This window comes from Silene latifolia, chromosome Y (assembly GCF_048544455.1).
Source record: "Silene latifolia isolate original U9 population chromosome Y, ASM4854445v1, whole genome shotgun sequence".
Lineage (NCBI taxonomy): Eukaryota > Viridiplantae > Streptophyta > Magnoliopsida > Caryophyllales > Caryophyllaceae > Silene > Silene latifolia.
In genome coordinates this window covers 88,466,934-88,485,247 of record NC_133538.1, presented here as the reverse complement: position 1 = coordinate 88,485,247, position 18,314 = coordinate 88,466,934, and the positions used below count along the sequence as shown (strand labels likewise).

At 41.5% G+C, this 18,314-nt stretch overlaps 1 protein-coding gene across 1 annotated transcript in view; it reads left to right on the top strand.

Annotated features, from left to right (window-relative positions):
* The first annotated feature begins 10,513 nt into the window (after positions 1-10,513).
* The window catches only part of LOC141628488 (uncharacterized), a 31,354-nt gene continuing 23,553 nt past the window's right edge, over positions 10,514-18,314 (top strand). Inside the window, exons 1-2 of the mRNA XM_074441626.1 lie at positions 10,514-10,681; positions 11,405-11,773. Coding sequence (XP_074297727.1) covers positions 10,514-10,681; positions 11,405-11,773 — 537 coding nt within the window. The remainder of the gene's footprint in view (positions 10,682-11,404; positions 11,774-18,314) is intronic.

The following is an 18,314-nucleotide window of genomic DNA, read 5'->3' as shown; positions in this document are numbered from 1 at the left end:
TGAAGTCACCTTGGAAAACTAAATCATACGTCCTTTGGCTTATTTCAGTGGCAGTTGACTCGGTCGAGTAGTTTTGATGGCTACGTTGCTCGATCGAAAGCTTTGTGGTGGTGAGAAGACCTCGATCGAACCCCTGCTTTGTTCGATCGAGAGGTGGCATAATGGTGTTCCTCGATCGAGTAGTTTGTGTACTCGATCGAGAGGTTTTTGGCTGGAAGTGGTCGATCGAGAAGAATCAAAGTGCTCGATCGAACACTTCGCTATCTGAAAGCGGGATTTTTCTCGCATGAACTTACTATATTATTTATCCTAAGTTACGTGTTTAGAAATAAATATCTTTCCTATATAAAGGAAAGAGGTTATTACGTTTAGGTTATCAAATTATCAACCTTTAATCTGTCATTAGTCTCTCAACTCAATTATTCTTATCAACGTTGCTTTGCCTTTCATTTTCCGGATCTCGTTTTGTGTAATCTTTCTCTCTTTTATTCAAGTATTATCTCTTTTGCACACTTTAATTATTGTTTTTTAATTTCTGTTATTTATTAATATTGTTATTAAGTTTATGCAATTTCTCCTTATTCTTCTTGATATCATGTTTAGCATAGTTTATTCAATCGTTGTTGTTTTATTTATCGTTATGCGTAGCTAATTCCCTTAGTGCTAGGATTAGGTGAGCCATGATAGTAAAACAATGATGCAATAAGTAGTTTAGGAGATTTTTGTTGTTTGAATTATTTTATAGCAATATAATAGTAATTATTAGGTTGAGTGCATGCAACTGAAGTAATTAAACTGGTTAAATTCAGACCTAGATCAGAAGATTGGAATGAATAGATCTGTTATGAGCAATAGACTACCCTAATCAGAGCGGAAGCTATTTAGGAAGAATCTAGGGCGGATAGCGGACCGGAAGGACCTTTCAACTACCCTTCTCACATCAGATCGACTGACCTTACCTTTAGCCGATTTGCGTAACATCATGGTAAACCGACATCCTGGCATATTTCTTTCTATTTGATTACATCTTTATTTCATCCTTGCTATTTTAATTACTATTTCTTTTATTGCCTTTTATTTTAGTTCATGAGTTTAGTCCAAACAAACCAAAACCCTCCATTTTTTGTCCTTAGGTAGACTGAATAACAAGTAGATAGTGACTGACTCCCCGTGGAGTACGATACCCGACTTACCTCTGCTATATTAGTTAGAGCCGGTTGGCTTTATTTTTGAAAGGGTTGCGACAACCATGTCACTTCAACTGTGGTGGGACGGGTCACAAACAGTTTGAGTGTACGAGCGCTGCAAGGGGAGGAGGAGGCTTTCCGAGATCATATCAGGGGAATTATTCGCAAAATCTAAGCCAAAGATTGGGAAGTAATAGGCCAGCTGGGTCATGGAAAAACCAAGGTGGCCAAGGCAACAACAATGGAGGCTACAACCGCAATAATGAAGGGTCTTATCGGCGTTCGACCAACAGTGTCAATCAGAACTCGGTGGCTAAGCCTACTACTTCAGCGACCATGGTCCAGAGTGGAGGTCAGAAAAATAGCTGTAAACTCTTTATGATGGGCAAGCAGGAGGCCGAGGAGGATGCTCATGTGGTCACCGTTTCTTTTTTTGTTAATAATATGCCATCTTTTGATTTGTTTGATTCAGGGGTAACCCATTCGTTTGTGTTTAGGGGTCATGCCTTATCTATGTGTTTGGGGGACTATAAGTTGGTGAAAGATAACGTGTTTATACCATCGGGAGAGTCAGTGTCTTGTAACAAGTTGTATAAGGGAGTGTCTATGGTAGTTGGGCAAGTGGATTTACGGGTTAATCTGCTTGAGTTTCCTATGGATGGGTTTGAGGTCATAGTCGGAATGGATTGGTTGGATAAGTATGGGGCCATGATAGACCGTCGTCAAAAGAAAGTGTCTTTAAAGGGTCCTAAGGGAGTCAAGGTGTCGTATAGGGGGTTTGTTGTAAAGCCCGAGATGAAGTTGACTGTAGTGATGACTTTGAAGTTATGTTGGAGGAAGAGGTTTCCGTGGATCCTTTGCCATGTGAGGGATACTTGGGTAAAGGTGCCATCATCAACAGAGATAGTAGTGGTTAGTGAGTTTGGCTTTGTGACACCCCCATACACCAAGGTGCCTTACCAAGACCACCCTAGCATATCAAGGTGCTATCATCTCGGTTGCCCGAGGTAAAGTATATTAAATAGACCATTCAAGAATGTTTAATAAAAGATAACAAACTGTTCACAAAAGATACAACCGATAGTTTAACCAAAACTGTTTACAATAAAGAAACCAAAAAGACTAATGTATGAATGTCAGCGGAAGCTAGCTAAGCGATCGGTGATGACTCGACCTCCATCCAAACCCACAAGCTATCCAAAGCCATACCTGCTCATTCAACTGCTCACCATCCCCGAATGGATCACCACAGTTTTGAAAACAATAACGGGGTCACTCAACTGCATAATCAAGATAAGGATTTATAACACAAACTATACAACCAATCCAATTGTAGTATCATTCTCCCTACTCCATCAGTAATCAATAACCGACTACACACCTAAGTGTGTAGCCATGCCAGGTTACCCCTCACAATAGGTAACCCACACCGCTAGTAGGGGATCGCAGCCGTTCCCACCTAAGCCCGGCTCATCACAACGTGCACTCCCAACATTAATGTGCACATCCCCCTTGTGACGGGAGCCACAAGAGGCGAACATGGGGTTGGAACCATCTCCCGAACATGGTCCCATCACAACAATACCAATCACAATATTACTCAACCAAACTCAATCTAACGTAGCATATTAATCAATCAATCACAACAATCTCAAATTAATTATGCAATTGACTGAGTAGGAAAACCCTACCTTATTCGCAAATCTGAGTCAACAACAATAAGGATGCTAGAAATTTTCTTCTACGAACTCGTCACCTAGCAAGAATCACAACAATACAATATCACAAACTATACTAGTCAACCTTTACCCCCATCCGAATCAATTAGGACAAACCCAAAAAGACAACCACAAACTGATTAACAAAGCACTAGAGATTTACCAATGAAACCGGTATGAAAAGACGAAAGTGTAGACTCACGATCGATCAATTAGCCTTGGGGGTGATGAGGGTGATTTGAGAAGTTATGAAAGTAGTTTAGGTTTTTTTAAAATGAATTAGTAACTGTTAATACGAAATATATATAATCTCTAATCACCTTAATCAAACCGCGGAAATTAATCTCGGCAGACCAGGTACTCGGTCGTGTAGCAGGGGTACTCGGCTGAGTACGACCTACTTGGCCGAGTATCTCACAACTCGGCTGAGTGTTCCAAACCAGTGGCCTGTTTAAAAACACTTGATAGCCTACTCAACTGAGTATGGGCTACTCGGCCAAGTAAGCTAAGACTATAACACCGTAGTATTACACTCTTCCCTCCTTAAAACGAACTTCGCCCCCGAAGTTCATATCATACCCAAAACAACATGCAAAACCAAACTACTTAACATAAAAGACACTAACAAACCCAACTATAACCTACTATTGCTCACACAACTCGAAACACAATCATACCGACCTCAAAACTACCCCAACACAAATGCGATCATCTCATACCCCCCCTTAAAAGACAACGGTTATGACCCCGTAACCAAACATACCTGCTCAAAAAGGTGTGAGTAGCATTCCCTCATAGCCTTTTCCGGCTCCTAAGTGGCTTCCTCCATATTGTGCTTAGACCATAGCACCTTAAGCAAGACGGGTTCACCATTCCCTGTCTTGCGTACCTTACGATCCAATATCTCTTTTGGTACCTTCGCATAACTTAGAGCTTCATCCAACTCAATATTCTCAACTTCAAGCACATGTGACGTATCATTCACATATTTTCGAAGGTGTGACATATGGAACACATTATATATGCACCCGATCAAGATATGGTGGTAAAACTAGCCGAAAGCTACTTTACCTACCCGAGCCAAAATATTATAAGGACCTATGAATTTCTAACTCAACTTCCCTCTCTTGCGAAACCTCATAACGCCCCGCATAGGTGACACTTTCAAGAGAACCTTGTCACCCACTGCAAACTCTATGTCTCTACGATGTAGATCTGCATAACTCTTTATTCGATCTTGAGCTGCTTTCATCTTCTGTCGAATCAAGTGCACTTGCTCAACCATATGTTGTACCATATGTGGTCCCAAAACCACAGCTTCAGCGCTATTATCCCAACACACCGGACTCCTACACTTCCTACCAAATTCCACGAAACTCCATAGGATAAGCTCGCAACATATCCTCTAAAGTCTTGATAGTCCTTTCTGTTTGACCATCTGTCGCAGGATGAAACGTCGTACTCATCTTTAAGGTACCCTGTGTAATTGTACCACAAGCTTTCTCTACCCAAGGGCAAACTGAATCTTACTCCAAGTATCCTTCATTGGAATAAAATAAGATGACTTTGTCAAACGGTTGACGATAACCCAAATTATTTTTTTACCCAACTAAGTCCTCGGTAACCCCACGATGAAATCCATAGAAATCGATTCCCATTTCCATTCTGGTACCTCAAGTGACTGAATCTTAACTTGTGGTCTCCGTTGCTCTCCCTTTACCCTATGGCAAGTCAAACAGCTAGCCACAAACTCTGCAACATCTTTCTTTATACCGGGCCATCAAAACGTCTTCCTCAAGTCCTTATAGAGGTTGTCACAACCCAGATGTACCGAATAAGGCATGCAATGAGCCTCTATCATGATTAACTTCTTTAAGTCAACATCACTAGGTATATACCACCTCCCATCAAAGCGAACACTCCCATCTGTATGGATACAAAATATCGAAAATGTGCCATCTCCTACCCTTATCTTCCATTCCTGAATCTTGGGATCAAGTTCCTGTTTCTTCTTTATATCATCATATAGTTCAGGCTCGATAGCCAAATTACCGATGGCATCTCCCTTGTGAATGATATGAATTCCCATCTTAGTCATCTCATCCCTCAGTTTCATCAGTGACATGGTCGTGCATAGCGAATGCACACTCTTTCAACTCAAAGCATCTGCAACCACATTGGCCTTTCCCTCGTGATAGACGATCTCCATATCATAGTCTCCAATCAGCTCCATCCACCGTCTCTAACGCATGTTCAACTCCTTCGGAGTGTATATGTACTTCAAGCTATTATGATCTGAAAACACCTTAAAGGTTTCCCCATACAGGTAGTGCCTGAAAATCTTTAGAGCAAATACATTCGCACCCCACTTCAAGTCATGAGTAGGATAGTATTCCTCATATGGCTTCAATTTCCTCGAAGAATAGGCAATGACCTTCTCATTCTGCATCAAAACATAACCCAACCCATTCTTCGAAGCATCGGTATAAACTTCAACGCTCTCACTACCAATAGGTAATGCTAGAACGGTAGCTATAGTCATACGCTCCTTCAATGATTGGAACGCCATCTCACAACTCTCATCCCAACGAAATCTTGTCTCTTTCCTCATCAAAACTACCATAGGTCTAGCGATCTTAGAGAAATCCTTCACGAACCTCATGTAGTAGCAAGCTAAAACCAAGAAACTCCAGATCTTAGAAACGTTCTTCGGTGCTTCCCAGTTTGATAATGCCTCGATATTACTAGGATCCACCTATACACCCTCTTTTGAAATCATATGATCAAGAAAAGCCACTCTTTCCAACCAGAACTCACACTTGGTTAACTTAGCATATAACTAATTATCTCGCAAGGTTTGCAGTACTACCTTCAGACGCTCCTCGTGTTCTTCCTTAGTCTTAGACTAGAACAAGATGTTATCAATTAAAACCACCACAAACCTTTCCAAAAACGGACTAAATATCATGTTCTTAAGATCCAGCAGCACTGTCAGTGCATTTGTCAACCCGAAAGGCATCACCACATACTCATAGCACGGAGGCTTAGATATAGGTCTTGTCCCTGGTTTAAGTTCAACACTGAAGTCAATGTCCCTCTTAGGAGGTAACCCTGGTATCTCTTCCGGAAAGACATCGCCGAACTCACTAACCACTAGTATCTCTGCTGATGATGGCTCCTCTAACCGTGTATCCGTCACATGGCAAAGGATCAACGGAAACCTCTTCCTCCAACATGACTTCAAAGTCATCACTGTAGTAAACCTCATCTTAGGCTTTACAACAAACCCCCTATATGGCACCTTGACTATGTTATATCCCTTCAAAGACACTTTATTTTGACGATAGTCTATCTTGGCCCCATGCTTACCCAAACAATCCATCCCGACGATGACCGCAAACCCATCCATAGGAAACTCAAGCCGATTAACCGGTAAATCCACTTGCCCAACTACCATTGACAACCCTTATACAAGTTGTTACAAGACACTGACTCTCCCGATGGTATAAACAAGTTATATTTCACTAACTCATACTTCCCCAAACCCATAGTTAAGGCATGACCCCTAGACACAAACAAATGGGTTGCCCGTGAATCAAATAGAACAAAAGAAGGCTTATTCTTAATAAGAAAAGTATCAGTGACCACATGAGCATCCTCCTCGGCCTCCTGCTTGCCCATCATAAAGAGTTTACCTAGACCATGGTCGCTAGTAGTAGGCTTAGCCGCCGAGTTTTGAGTCACACTATTGGTCGGATGCGGATAAGACCCTCCATTATTGCGCTTGTAGCCGCCATTGTTTTTGCTTTACCCTCCTTGGTTGTTCCATGACCCAGCTGTCCTATTACTTGCCAAACTCTGGCTTGGAGTTTGCGAGTAATTCCCCTTATATGATCTCGAAAAGCCTCATTCTTCCCTTGCAGCGCTCGTACACTCACTAGTACTCTGACCGCCTCTTTTCCATGCATGAGATCCCCCTCAATAGCTAGACCCTCCTGAAGAAGTTCTAGCTTTGTCATGGTTACCCTTCTTGTGGCTTGACTGGTTGCCACTCTTACTCTCAACCTTTCTCTTCTCAGCTACTAGAATATGACCACTCGACCGAGTGGGGCATACTTGACCGAGTACGTAAGGTAATCGACTTAATATGCTTTATGTGTATTTATGATCAGCTACTAGAATCGGAGTATCGGCCGAGTAGTCAGCATACTCGACCGAGTAGCTCGTACTCGACCGAGTACCTCATTACCTCTTTCGCGGATATAATAATTGTTTTGAGCCATAGGCTATGTGCTTAAGTTTGTCTTGGAGATGAGCCTTGAAGAGGTTGCTAGGATGATTGAGCAACAATAAGAGCTCATAGAGGCGCTAAAAAATATGGGGAAAGAGGAAGGGAAACCGGTGGATGCATCCCGTCTGACCACCACCATTTCTCACTTTAACCCTATTACTTATGAGGGCATTGGTGAGCCTAAGCTGCTTCAAAACTGGCACCGGGAGATGGAGATGTGTTGGAGGTGGTTCAGTGTTTAGTATAGATGATGGAAGAACAGGCTGCGTTCTACCTAAGGGATGAGGTTGGAGTTTGGTGGCACAACAAGAAGGAAGGAGCTCGGGCATACTATCAGAATCTGGGCCAATCTGCAATTCCATAGACAGGGTTCGAAAGAGAAATAAGGGACCACATCGTTCCGGAGCACATCCGTGCAAAGTTGAGGGCTGAGTTTGATTGCTTTTCTATGGCCGACAACATGACCGTCACTGAGTACTACCAAAGGGTTATTGAGCTATCACGCTATGGGGAGAACATGTGCTGAATCAACGGAGTTTGGCTCTTCGATTTGAGAAAGAGTTAGCACTGAAGATCATGAAAAAGCTACCGGCTGGGGTAATCTCAGATCTGAAAGATGTTTACAGAAGAGTGGGGCACGCTGAGAGATTGGTGGATATGGCCACGGAGGCCAAAGAAAAGGGACCAGAGAAGAGAAAGGTTGAGAGTGAGGGTGGCAACCAGTTAAGCCACAAGAAGGGTAAGCACAACCAAGCGAGAACTTTTTCACGAGGGACTAGCTATGGCGAGGGATCTCGTGCATGGGGAAGAGGTGGCCGGAGTACAAGTGAGAACTCCACTATTCAATGCTTCAACTGTGGTAGGACGGGTCACAAACGGTTTCAGTGTACGAGCGCTGCAAGGGGAGCAGGAGGCTTTCTGAGATCATATTCGCGGAATTACTTGCAAACCCTGAGCCTGAGTTTGGCAGGTAATAGGCCACCTAGGTCATGGAACAACCAAGGAGGCCAAGGAAACAACAATAGCAGCTACACCCGCAATAATGGAGGGTCTTATCGCCGTCCGACCAACAGTGTGACTCAGAACTCGGCAGTTCAGCCTACTACTTCAGCGACCAGGGTCTAGGGTGGAGGTCAGAAAAACAGCGGTAAACTCTTTATGATGTGCAAGCAGGAGGCCGAGGAGGATGCTCATGTGGTCACCGGTAATTTTCTTGTTAATAATACGCCGTCTTTTCTTTTGTTTGATTTAGGGTCAACTCATTCGTTTGTGTATAGAGGTCATGCCTTATCAATGGGTTTGGAGTAGTATGATTAGAGAAAGATAACGTGTTTATACCATCGGGAGAGTCAGTGTCTTGTAACTAGTTGTATAAGGGACTGTCTATGGTAGTTGGGCAAGTGGATTTACCGGTTAATCTGCTTGAGTTTCCTATGGGTGGGTTTGAGATTATCTTCGGGTTGGATTGGTTGGGTAAACATGGGGCCAAGATAGACTGTCGTCAAAAGAGAGTGTCTTTAAAGGGTCCTAAGGGAGTCAAGGTATCATATAAGGGGTTTGTTGTAAAGCCCAAGATGAAGTTGGTTGCAGTGATGCCTTTAAAGTAATGTTTGAGGAAGAGGTGTCCTTTGATCCTTTGCCATGCGAGGGATACTCGGATAAAGGAGCCATCATCAACAGAGATACCAGTGGTTAGTGAGTTCGGGGATTTCTTTCCAAAGGAGATACCAGGCTTACCTCCTAGGAGGGATATTGACTTCAGTGTTGAACATAAATCGGGGACATAACTTATATATAAGGCTCCATAATATATGGGACCAAAAGAGTTGGAGGAATTAAAGAAGCAGCTGAATGCATTGTTGGATAAGGGATATATACGACCTCGTGTATCGCCTCTGGGTGCACCAGTTCTTTTTATTATTAAGAAGGACGGTAGTATGAGGTTGTGCATCGATTACAGAGAGCTAAACCATGTTACCGTGAAGAACATGTATCCTTTGCCGATGATTGATGATCTTTTTTACCAGTTGAGTGGATCTGGGGTGTTCTCCAAGATTGTTCTGAGATCGGCTTATCACCAGCTGAGCATTGCAGATGAGGATATTTATAAGACAGTGTTCCGGTCGCGGTATGGTCACTATGAGTATGTGGTGATGCCTTTCGGTTTGACTAATGCACCGACAGTGTTCATGGATCTTATGAACAGGATTTTCAGTCTGTCTCTGGATAGGTTTGTGGTGGTTTTCATTGATAACATCTTGGTCTATTCTAAGACCAAGGAAGAACATGAGGAGCATCTAAGGTTGGTACTGCAAACGTTGCGAGATAATCAGTTATATGCCAAGTTATCCAAGTGTGAGTTATGGTTGGAAAGAGTGGCTTTTCCGGGTCATGTGATTTCAAAAGAAGGTGTATTGGTGTTCTTAATAAGATCGATGTGGTGTCAAACTGGGAAGCACTGAAGAACGTTGCTGCGATCCGGAGTTTCTTGGGTTTAGCTGGCTACTACAGGAGGTTCGTGAAGGATTTATCTAAAATCATTATACTTATGAGAGCTTTGATGAGGAAAGAGACCAGATTTCATTGGGATGAGAGTTGTGATACGGCATTCCAAACATTAAAGGAGCGTTTGACTACAGCTCCCGTTCTAGCCTTACTTGAGGGAAGTGTGAACTTTGAGGTTTATACCGATGTTTTGAAGAATGGGTTGGGTTGGGTTTTGATGTAGAATGGGAAGGTTAATGCCTATGCTTTGAGGCAGTTGAAGCCGGATGAGGAAAACTATCCTACTCTTGACTTGGAGTTGGGTGCGGTTGTATTTGCTCTAAAGATTTGGAGGCACTACCTGTATGGGGCAACCTTTAAGGTGTTTTCATATCCTAAGAGTTTGAAGTACATTTACACTCAGATGGAGTTGAACATGCGTCAGAGATGGTGGATGGAGCTGATTGGGGACTATGATATGGAGATCGTCAATCACGAGGAAAAGGCCAATGTGGTTGCAGATGCTTTTAGTAGAAAGAGTGTGCATTCGCTATGCACGGTCATGTCACTGATGAAACTGAAGGATGAGATGACTAAGATGGGGATTCATATGATTTGCAAGAGATAGGCCATCGGTAATTTAACTATCGAGCCTGGACTATATGATGACATAAAGAGGAAATAGGAACTTGATACCAAGATTCAGGAATGGAAGACAAGGGCAAAAGATGGCACAGTTTCAAGATTCTCTTTCCATAGAGATGGGAGCGTTCGCTTTGATGAGAGGTGGTGTGTACCTAGTGACATTGACTTGAAGAAGTTGATCATGAGTCATGACGGAGGCTCATTGTACTCCTTATTCGGTACATCTGGGTAGTGACAAGCTCTATAAGATCTTGAAGAAGACGTTGTGGTGGCCCAGTATGAAGAAAGATGTTGCAAAGTTTGTGGCTAGGTGTTTGGCTTTCCAGAAGGTAAAGAGAGAGCAATGGAAACACAAGGTAAGATTCAGTTACTTGAGGTACCGGAATAGAAATGGGAATCGAAATCTATGGATTTTATCGTGAGGATACCAAGGACTCAGCAGGGTAACAACGTGATTTGGGTTATCGTCGACCGTTTTACAAAGTCGGCTCATTTTATTCTAATGAAGGATACTTGGAGTAAGATTCAGGTTGCTCTTTGGTACAGAAAGCATGTGGTACGGTTACACGGAGTACCGAAGGATATCATGTCGGATCAAGATGCGAGGTTTATATCACGGTTTTGGCAAGATTTGCAGGAATTGATGGGGACTACTTTAAAAATGAGTACGGCGTTTCATCCTGTGATAGATGGTCAAACGGAAAGGACTATCAAGACTTTAGAGGTTATGTTGCGAGCTTGTTCTATGGAGTTTTGTGGGAGTTAAGAGGATAAACTGGATTTGATAAAGTTTTCATACAACTAGAGCTATCACTCTAGCATTGGGATGGCACCTTTTGAGGCGTTGTATGGGAGGAAGTGTAGGAGCCCGGTGTGTTGGGATGCTACCGCTAAAGCTGTTGTTTTGTGACCACAGATGGTACAAGATATGGTTGAGCAAGTGCACTTGCTTCGACAGAAGATAAAATTAGCTCAAGATTGGAAAAAAAAGTTATGCAGATCTACATCACAGAGACATAGACTTTGCAGTGGGTGACAAGGTTCTCTTGAAAGTGTCACATATGCGGGGCGTTATGAAGTTTGGCAAGAGAGGGAAGTTGAGTCAGAAATTCATAGGTCCTTATGAGATTTTGGCTCGGGTAGGTGAAGTAGCTTATTGGCTAACTTTACCACCATCTCTTGATCGGGTGCACAATGTGGTCCATGTGTCACAACTTCGAAAATATGTGAGTGATTCGTCCCATGTGCTTGAAGTTGAGAATATCGAGTTGGATGAAGCTCTAACTTATGTGGAGGTACCAAAAAAGATATTGGATCATAAGGTACGCAAGAAAAGGAATGGTGAAACCATCTTGCTTAAGGTGCTATGGTCTAATCGAAATAAGGAGGAAGCCACTTGGGAGCCGGAGGAGGCTATGAGGGAATGCTACCCACACCTTTTTGAGCAGGTATGTTTGGTTACGGGGTCGTAATCGCTGTCTTTTAAAGGGAGTAGGAGATGATCGCATGTATCTTGGAGTAGTTTTGAGGTCGGTATGCTTGTGTTTCGGGTTGTGTGAGCAATATTTGGGTTTTTTGGTGTCTTTTGATTTAAGTAGTTTGGTTTTGCATGTTGTTTTGGGTATGGTATGAACTTCGGAGACGAAGTTCATTTTAAGGAGGGAAGACTGTAATACTACGGTTTTCTAGTCTTAGCTTACTTGGTCGAGTAGCCCATACTCGGTCGAGTAGGCTAACGAGTGCTTTTAAATAGGCTACTGGTTTGGGAACACTCGGCCGAGTTGTGAGATATTCGGCCGAGTAGGTCGTACTTGGCCGAGTCCCCTAGAGTACCCTGTCTTACGGGATTCATTTATGCGGTTTGATTAAAGTTATTAGAGATTATATATATTTCCTATTAAGAGTTACTAATTCATTTTATAAAAATGTAAACTACGTTAGTCACTTCTCTAATCACCCTAATCACTCCCAAGGCTAATTGATCGATTGTGAGTCTACACTTTCATCTATTCGTACTGGTTTCGTTTGCAAGTCTCTAGTGCTTTGTTAATCAGGTTGTGGTTGTCTTTTAGGGTTTGACCTAATTGATTAGGATGGGGGTAAAGGTTGACTAGTATAGTTTGTGATATTGTATTGTTGTGATTCTTGCTAGGTGACGAGTTTGTAGAAGAAAAATTCTAGCATCCTTATTGATACCCGTCGTTGTGAGTACCAAAGATAAAATTTATAATCTCCTATTAAGACTAACCTAGGCTAGTGGTAACAGGGTCGAACCACAAGGAGGCAGTTGTAAACTCTAGTTGAATTATGATCAGTCAAAAGTAACAATTATGGGGGTTGGTTTGAATTGATCTATAGCTAATAGTAAATAAAGGCAATAAACTAAATGAAAGATTTAAACAGATAAAAGAAGGGTACTAGGATGGTCGGGTCATTATAGCTTCGGCAGCAGCAAACTAAGTCGGTCTGAATCAAACACAGGTAAGGCGGGAAATAAAGAGGTCCTCTCGGTCCACTCTTAACAAATAGCATCTCTCGATCTCGCTATAGTTCCCTAATGTCACTAATACTAACTCTCATCCCGAAAAGTGACTAATGGTCTAAACTATACCTATCTTTCGATCTTAGCACAGTCTAGTCGATTTAATTGACGGTCTAATAACCTCCCCTATCTTTCGATCTAATGGGTCAGTCACAAATAAGGTATCTAACTGGTCGCATGCATTCGATTTGTTAAATATAAGATTAAGAACAATTAAAACGAAGGATAACCTTACAAGGTCAGTCGATCGACCAACAATGTCAATCGATCGACTGACACGCGTGTTCAGTCCGTGTTCAATCTAATGCCGCCTATGCTACAATTCCCCTACATCCCAGCACTATAGATTTAGCTACTCATGCTAAGGGTAGAAACAATAACATAAACGATAAAACTAGCTACTGAATTCATGCTTAAAACAGGAAAGGAAGCAATTAACATGCAATAATGAAGATGGTTTCGGGAATCTACTAGCAATTCTAATCTATTAGCAAAATAAATGAACTGAAAGTAAACAGGGAGAATACCGAATTGCAGGGGAAAGATTGATTAATAAGAACCGAAATTCCGATGCTCACAATAATCCCAAACCCTAACTATTCGATAAAGAACTTGAATGAAAACTTAATGCTAAAACTTGATGTAAAATTCTGAATAAAAGACTTGATAATAAACTGATAATCTAGGTTACGTTATATAGGAAATATACGTAACATCTTATTCCAAAACCTAAACACAATGGGCTTTGAGTTCCTTGATCTTTTAATTCTAAATCGAAAGCAATGGTGGTCGATCGACTAAGCGGGAAAGTCGATCGATGGATCTCAAGCAATGATAGCTTCGGATCCCGAAGTTGGTCGATCGATCGATGAGTCTAGTCGATCGATCGCTTGAGCTGCTAGTTAACCGCTTTATTCTCGTGGATTCGTCTTTGGGCCTTGGATCGCGCACCAAGCTCGTTCCTTAAGCATTTCCTTTACGTCATTTGCAATGCAGATTACTCGGGGACGGATTTGGCTCGATTTCCATTGAATTCTTCACATTTCGCAATAACGTACAAAAACACGAAAGTAGAGGAAAATAGAGAAATATTGGCATATATTGCACATTTGAGCTCTTGAAATGCGTGTAGAATAAAGTGTGAAACATCATATTTTAGACACGCATCAAATCTCCCCAAACCAAACCTTGCTTGTCCCCAAGCAAGAACTAGACTCGATCTAATGACCTAATGGAACGAGTTCGATCTCAGAGCGAAATGCAAACTGTTAAACCCAAACCAATTTAATGCACAACCAACAATCAATTAGCAATGTGAATCATGCAAGCGAGTTATGTAGTCGTCAAAGACATGCTTTGAATCGCCAATCGTAAAGACTTATCAAATTGGGCTCTCGCGGGTCGCTCAAATCACTCAATTAAGCACAGGTGATATATTTGTAAGATAGAAAGAATTAATCTTGTAGTGACTCTCACCTACTACGACCTATGAGGACATGCCAGCAATAAAGTATGAAAATGATCTCTATAACCGTACATATGCATTCCAACCAAACAGATGACCAATGACACATGCCGAGGTATATATGGGATATGTGAGGTATGGGTAAGAAGAGGCAAAACATTTTATGGTAAAGTGGGGGTACAGGTGATCAAGCTAGTACCGAAACGGAACCAAAGGACAACATCCAACTTCTTGCTCATAGGCAAACAACACGGTGCTATAGCAAGCACAAATCTCACAATCTCCAGATGTAAAAGTAATCAACTAACTCCCCATAAAATAAGAATAAAACATGGGAGCAAAAAATCGCCAAAAGATAAGGATTAAAGTATGCGAATTAATTTCTTCCTCGGATCTTGATCGATCGACCAAAAGGAGCGATCGATCGTTGCTTTGAACAAGATACATGACATTTTTCTTTTCTTTTTCCGAATCATTTTTCTTCCATCTTTTTTTTTTTTTTTTTGTTTCTTTCTTTACTTTTTTTTTCATTCTCCCAACGAAATCTCATAAGAGCCAATGCTACCAAAAACGAGTAACAATCCCAAAAACTAGGCTACTAGCTTGACAAAGGCAGGCTATGTGTAAGATGTAGTAAATAGGACAAAAAGGATATTTTTGGCAGTGTGAAGCTTATGGGTAAAACGAGAAAAGGAAACCTCTACCACATGTGTCAACAAACCACAGACCGAATGCATATAGGTATTAAGTAGATCAAACTCATAATTATGCAAATTAAGGAAACATGTCTCATAAGGAGTACTACTCACATTCCTAAATAAACTGGTCATGAATGTCACCAGTTATAGGCTCTAATAACTCAGAAATATGATGTAGGTTGCCAATTATTAAAGTCAAGTCTCAAGTTCAGCAAGATAACTTAACGAAAACTCGTAGACTATGCATATATGATTCTACTAATAACATGTTAATTAAGCAAGGCTCGGGCAGCGAGCAGTGCAAATGCGATATCATCCTTGAAATACTACCGTTCCGACTCGACCTATATGCTAAAATAAACGTGCATATTATGGGAATTTTTTGAAATTTTTCAATTTTTTGAAATTTTGTATATATGAAAGAAATGAAATAAACAATGCAAAACAAAAAGTAAACGTGAATGCAAGCAAGTGAATGAAGTGCGACGCAAAACCCTTCCCCAAACCAAATCGCACAATGTCCCCATTGTGCAAAATCATGTAATGAAAGAAAGGAGAAATGGGAATTTGCGATAAAGTAAATAAGCAAGACACAAAGGAAAGATATGGAACTCACAAGACTTTAAGCGCAGCAAAAAGGAAACCTCCCCAAACCAGCGTTAGCTAGGAGGTTTCAGTAGCTAGCAGTGCTACCGATAAAGACCTGAAAAGGCAATTGAAAACCACGCATAAGACCGAAGGAAACAATTTTGAAACGTAAAAGTTGTGCACAAATGAGACAAATAGAAGAAATAGATAATTCGACGGAAAATAGAGTGGAGTAGAAGACTCCCTTAGGTCCGCATATCGACCAAACACAGCAGGGGAGTGTAATACTCCGTATTTATAAGTCTTGGGGTACTTTATCGAGTAGGTCTTACTCTGTCGAGTAAGGGTAAGTTGCGGAATAAAATAGTTTCTGACCTGTTGGGCACTCGATCGAGTAGTGGGGCACTCGATCGAGTAGAGAGGGGGTACTCGATCGAGTACCTTGGGTACTCGATCGAGTGTCCGGTTTACGGGGAGTTTTTCGCGGGTTTTGTTAATTATGCGATTAGGGTATTTAAACATAATCGTCGTTGTTCTAATTCACTTTTACCAAAACCTAAAACCTGTTTAAGAGAGAAAGCGATCGTCATCTTCCTAATCGCATCCTTAACAATTCCGGAGTTCGACGGTCGGTTCGTATCGTAGTTCGTGTCGTTGGATTCCTTGCGTCGAGGGTAAGCTTTTAATATAATTTATATAATGTTTTGCTAGGTTTGGTCAAACCCTAATTTAGGATTTGGGGGTTTTATGAATAGTAAGTAATTGGTAGTCTTTATGTGTTATATGTTAGGAGGAGAATTCGTAGAAGAGGCGTTTTGAGACAGCTGTAGATACCGTCTGCGTGTTGTGCTTTCGGGTAGGATTTCCTACTCAAAGTATTAGTCCCATGATGGGATATTGGTGATGTCTTTGTAGTTAGTTGTTTGATATGATGATTGTGATTGTGATTGTGATTGTGGTTGTGTTTGTTGATGGTTCTCGAGATGCGTTCTCGGCTGAGTGGGGTCACTTGCGGGAGTGATCTCACGCCCTAGTTTCGCCCTTCGTGGAACCCGCCACGAAAGGGGATGTGCACATTAATGGACGGGGTTATCGCTCGTACGATGAGCGGGGCTTAGGTGGGAACGGCTGCGGTCCCCCATGGCGGTGGCGGGTCCAGTGGACGGTCGGATTGAGACGATGGGAGTTGGTGGTGTGTGTGTGTGTGTGATTCCATTTTGTCTGTTTGTCTTATTGTTGTTATCTATATTGATTGTGTGATTAGTCGACCGGTGTTGTTTTTGTAAAACTGCGGTGATCCATTCGGGGATGGTGAGCAGATATTGAACAGTATAGAGATGATATCTTGGGATATTTGGGATGGCCACGACATGACGATAGAGTCTTCCGCTGTAGTTTAGTATTTATTCACATTTCAGTTGAGAACAGATAGTTTGGCATAATGTATTGTACTTTCAGTTTGGTTTCGAGGATTGTACTTATTCATTAAATTACTTATAATAAATGTTGTTTCTGTTTTGTCTATTTGATTATCATACCTCGGGCAACCGAGATGGTGATGTCTTCATACCTGAGTGGTCCTGGTAAGGCACTCGGAGTATGGGGGTGTTACAAATGGTATCAGAGCGACGATCCTGAAACCTGTAACCAATGAACTTAATGAACATAGGGAGTCAATTAAAATGAACCCGGGGTAAAAGTTGTAGGAGCTAGTGCAAAGGCTTGGGAGACGTCCTAAAGTCGCAGGGGTCGCCCTACAATTTTGAACCGGTCACATGGGATATGAGTCGGGATCGCTATGTGCATACTTTGTGTGTTGTGTATCTATATAGTAAGGTGTTGTATGAATCAATGGATGTATACATGTGGAGTATGTGAGATGTGTAGTGAAGGATAATGATGATATGATTATAATTGTCATTGATTGAATACATGAATTGCAAGACGGTTGGTTTATAATGTTGTTTTGAATTGGTTGAAAAGATGAGTTAAGGAATTGCATGAGAATATGAAATTCATGTGGAGGACATGTTTATGTGATGGAAGTGGATTTTCTACTTTTGCTATGTTAGTAACATGTGAATAGGGGATTTCATGTCGTATATTATGTTATTGTGTACGTGAAGTTATAAAATAAGAGCATGTGAGTAAAGCGTGATTGACAAGTTAAATAATCTATGTGCATGATGAATGTTGTTGCTTGGCTTTGAACATAGTAACATATGATTAGCAATACTGGTGTTATGAGTTTTGGGTTGTTTTGTTTACCTTGTTGTCGCTTACGTTGTTTGGAACTAAAATCAAATAGTGATGTCGTCTGATTACAACAAAGTTGTCTTTAAACTGTTATAACTTGAGATGCATAAATGATTTTAATGTAATTCCAATTGGAGGTGATAGCTTGTTCTTTTACGATTCTAACGATAGGTCACACGCCCCAATCGACCAAGAAATGAGTGAGTTATGACTGTTTTTTTAAAACTGGACAATCTTTGAGAATTGGGGTACTCGATCGAGTATCCTTGGTACTCGATCGAGTAAGGGGCACTCGATCGAGTACGTTAGTTACTCGATCGAGTAGCCCTGGTGATTTGTTTTACGTGCTTCTGATCTTGACCTACTCGATCGAGTAAGTCCCTTACTCGATCGAGTGGCCTGTACTCGATCTAGTGACCCCTGTTTTGGGTCATATGCTT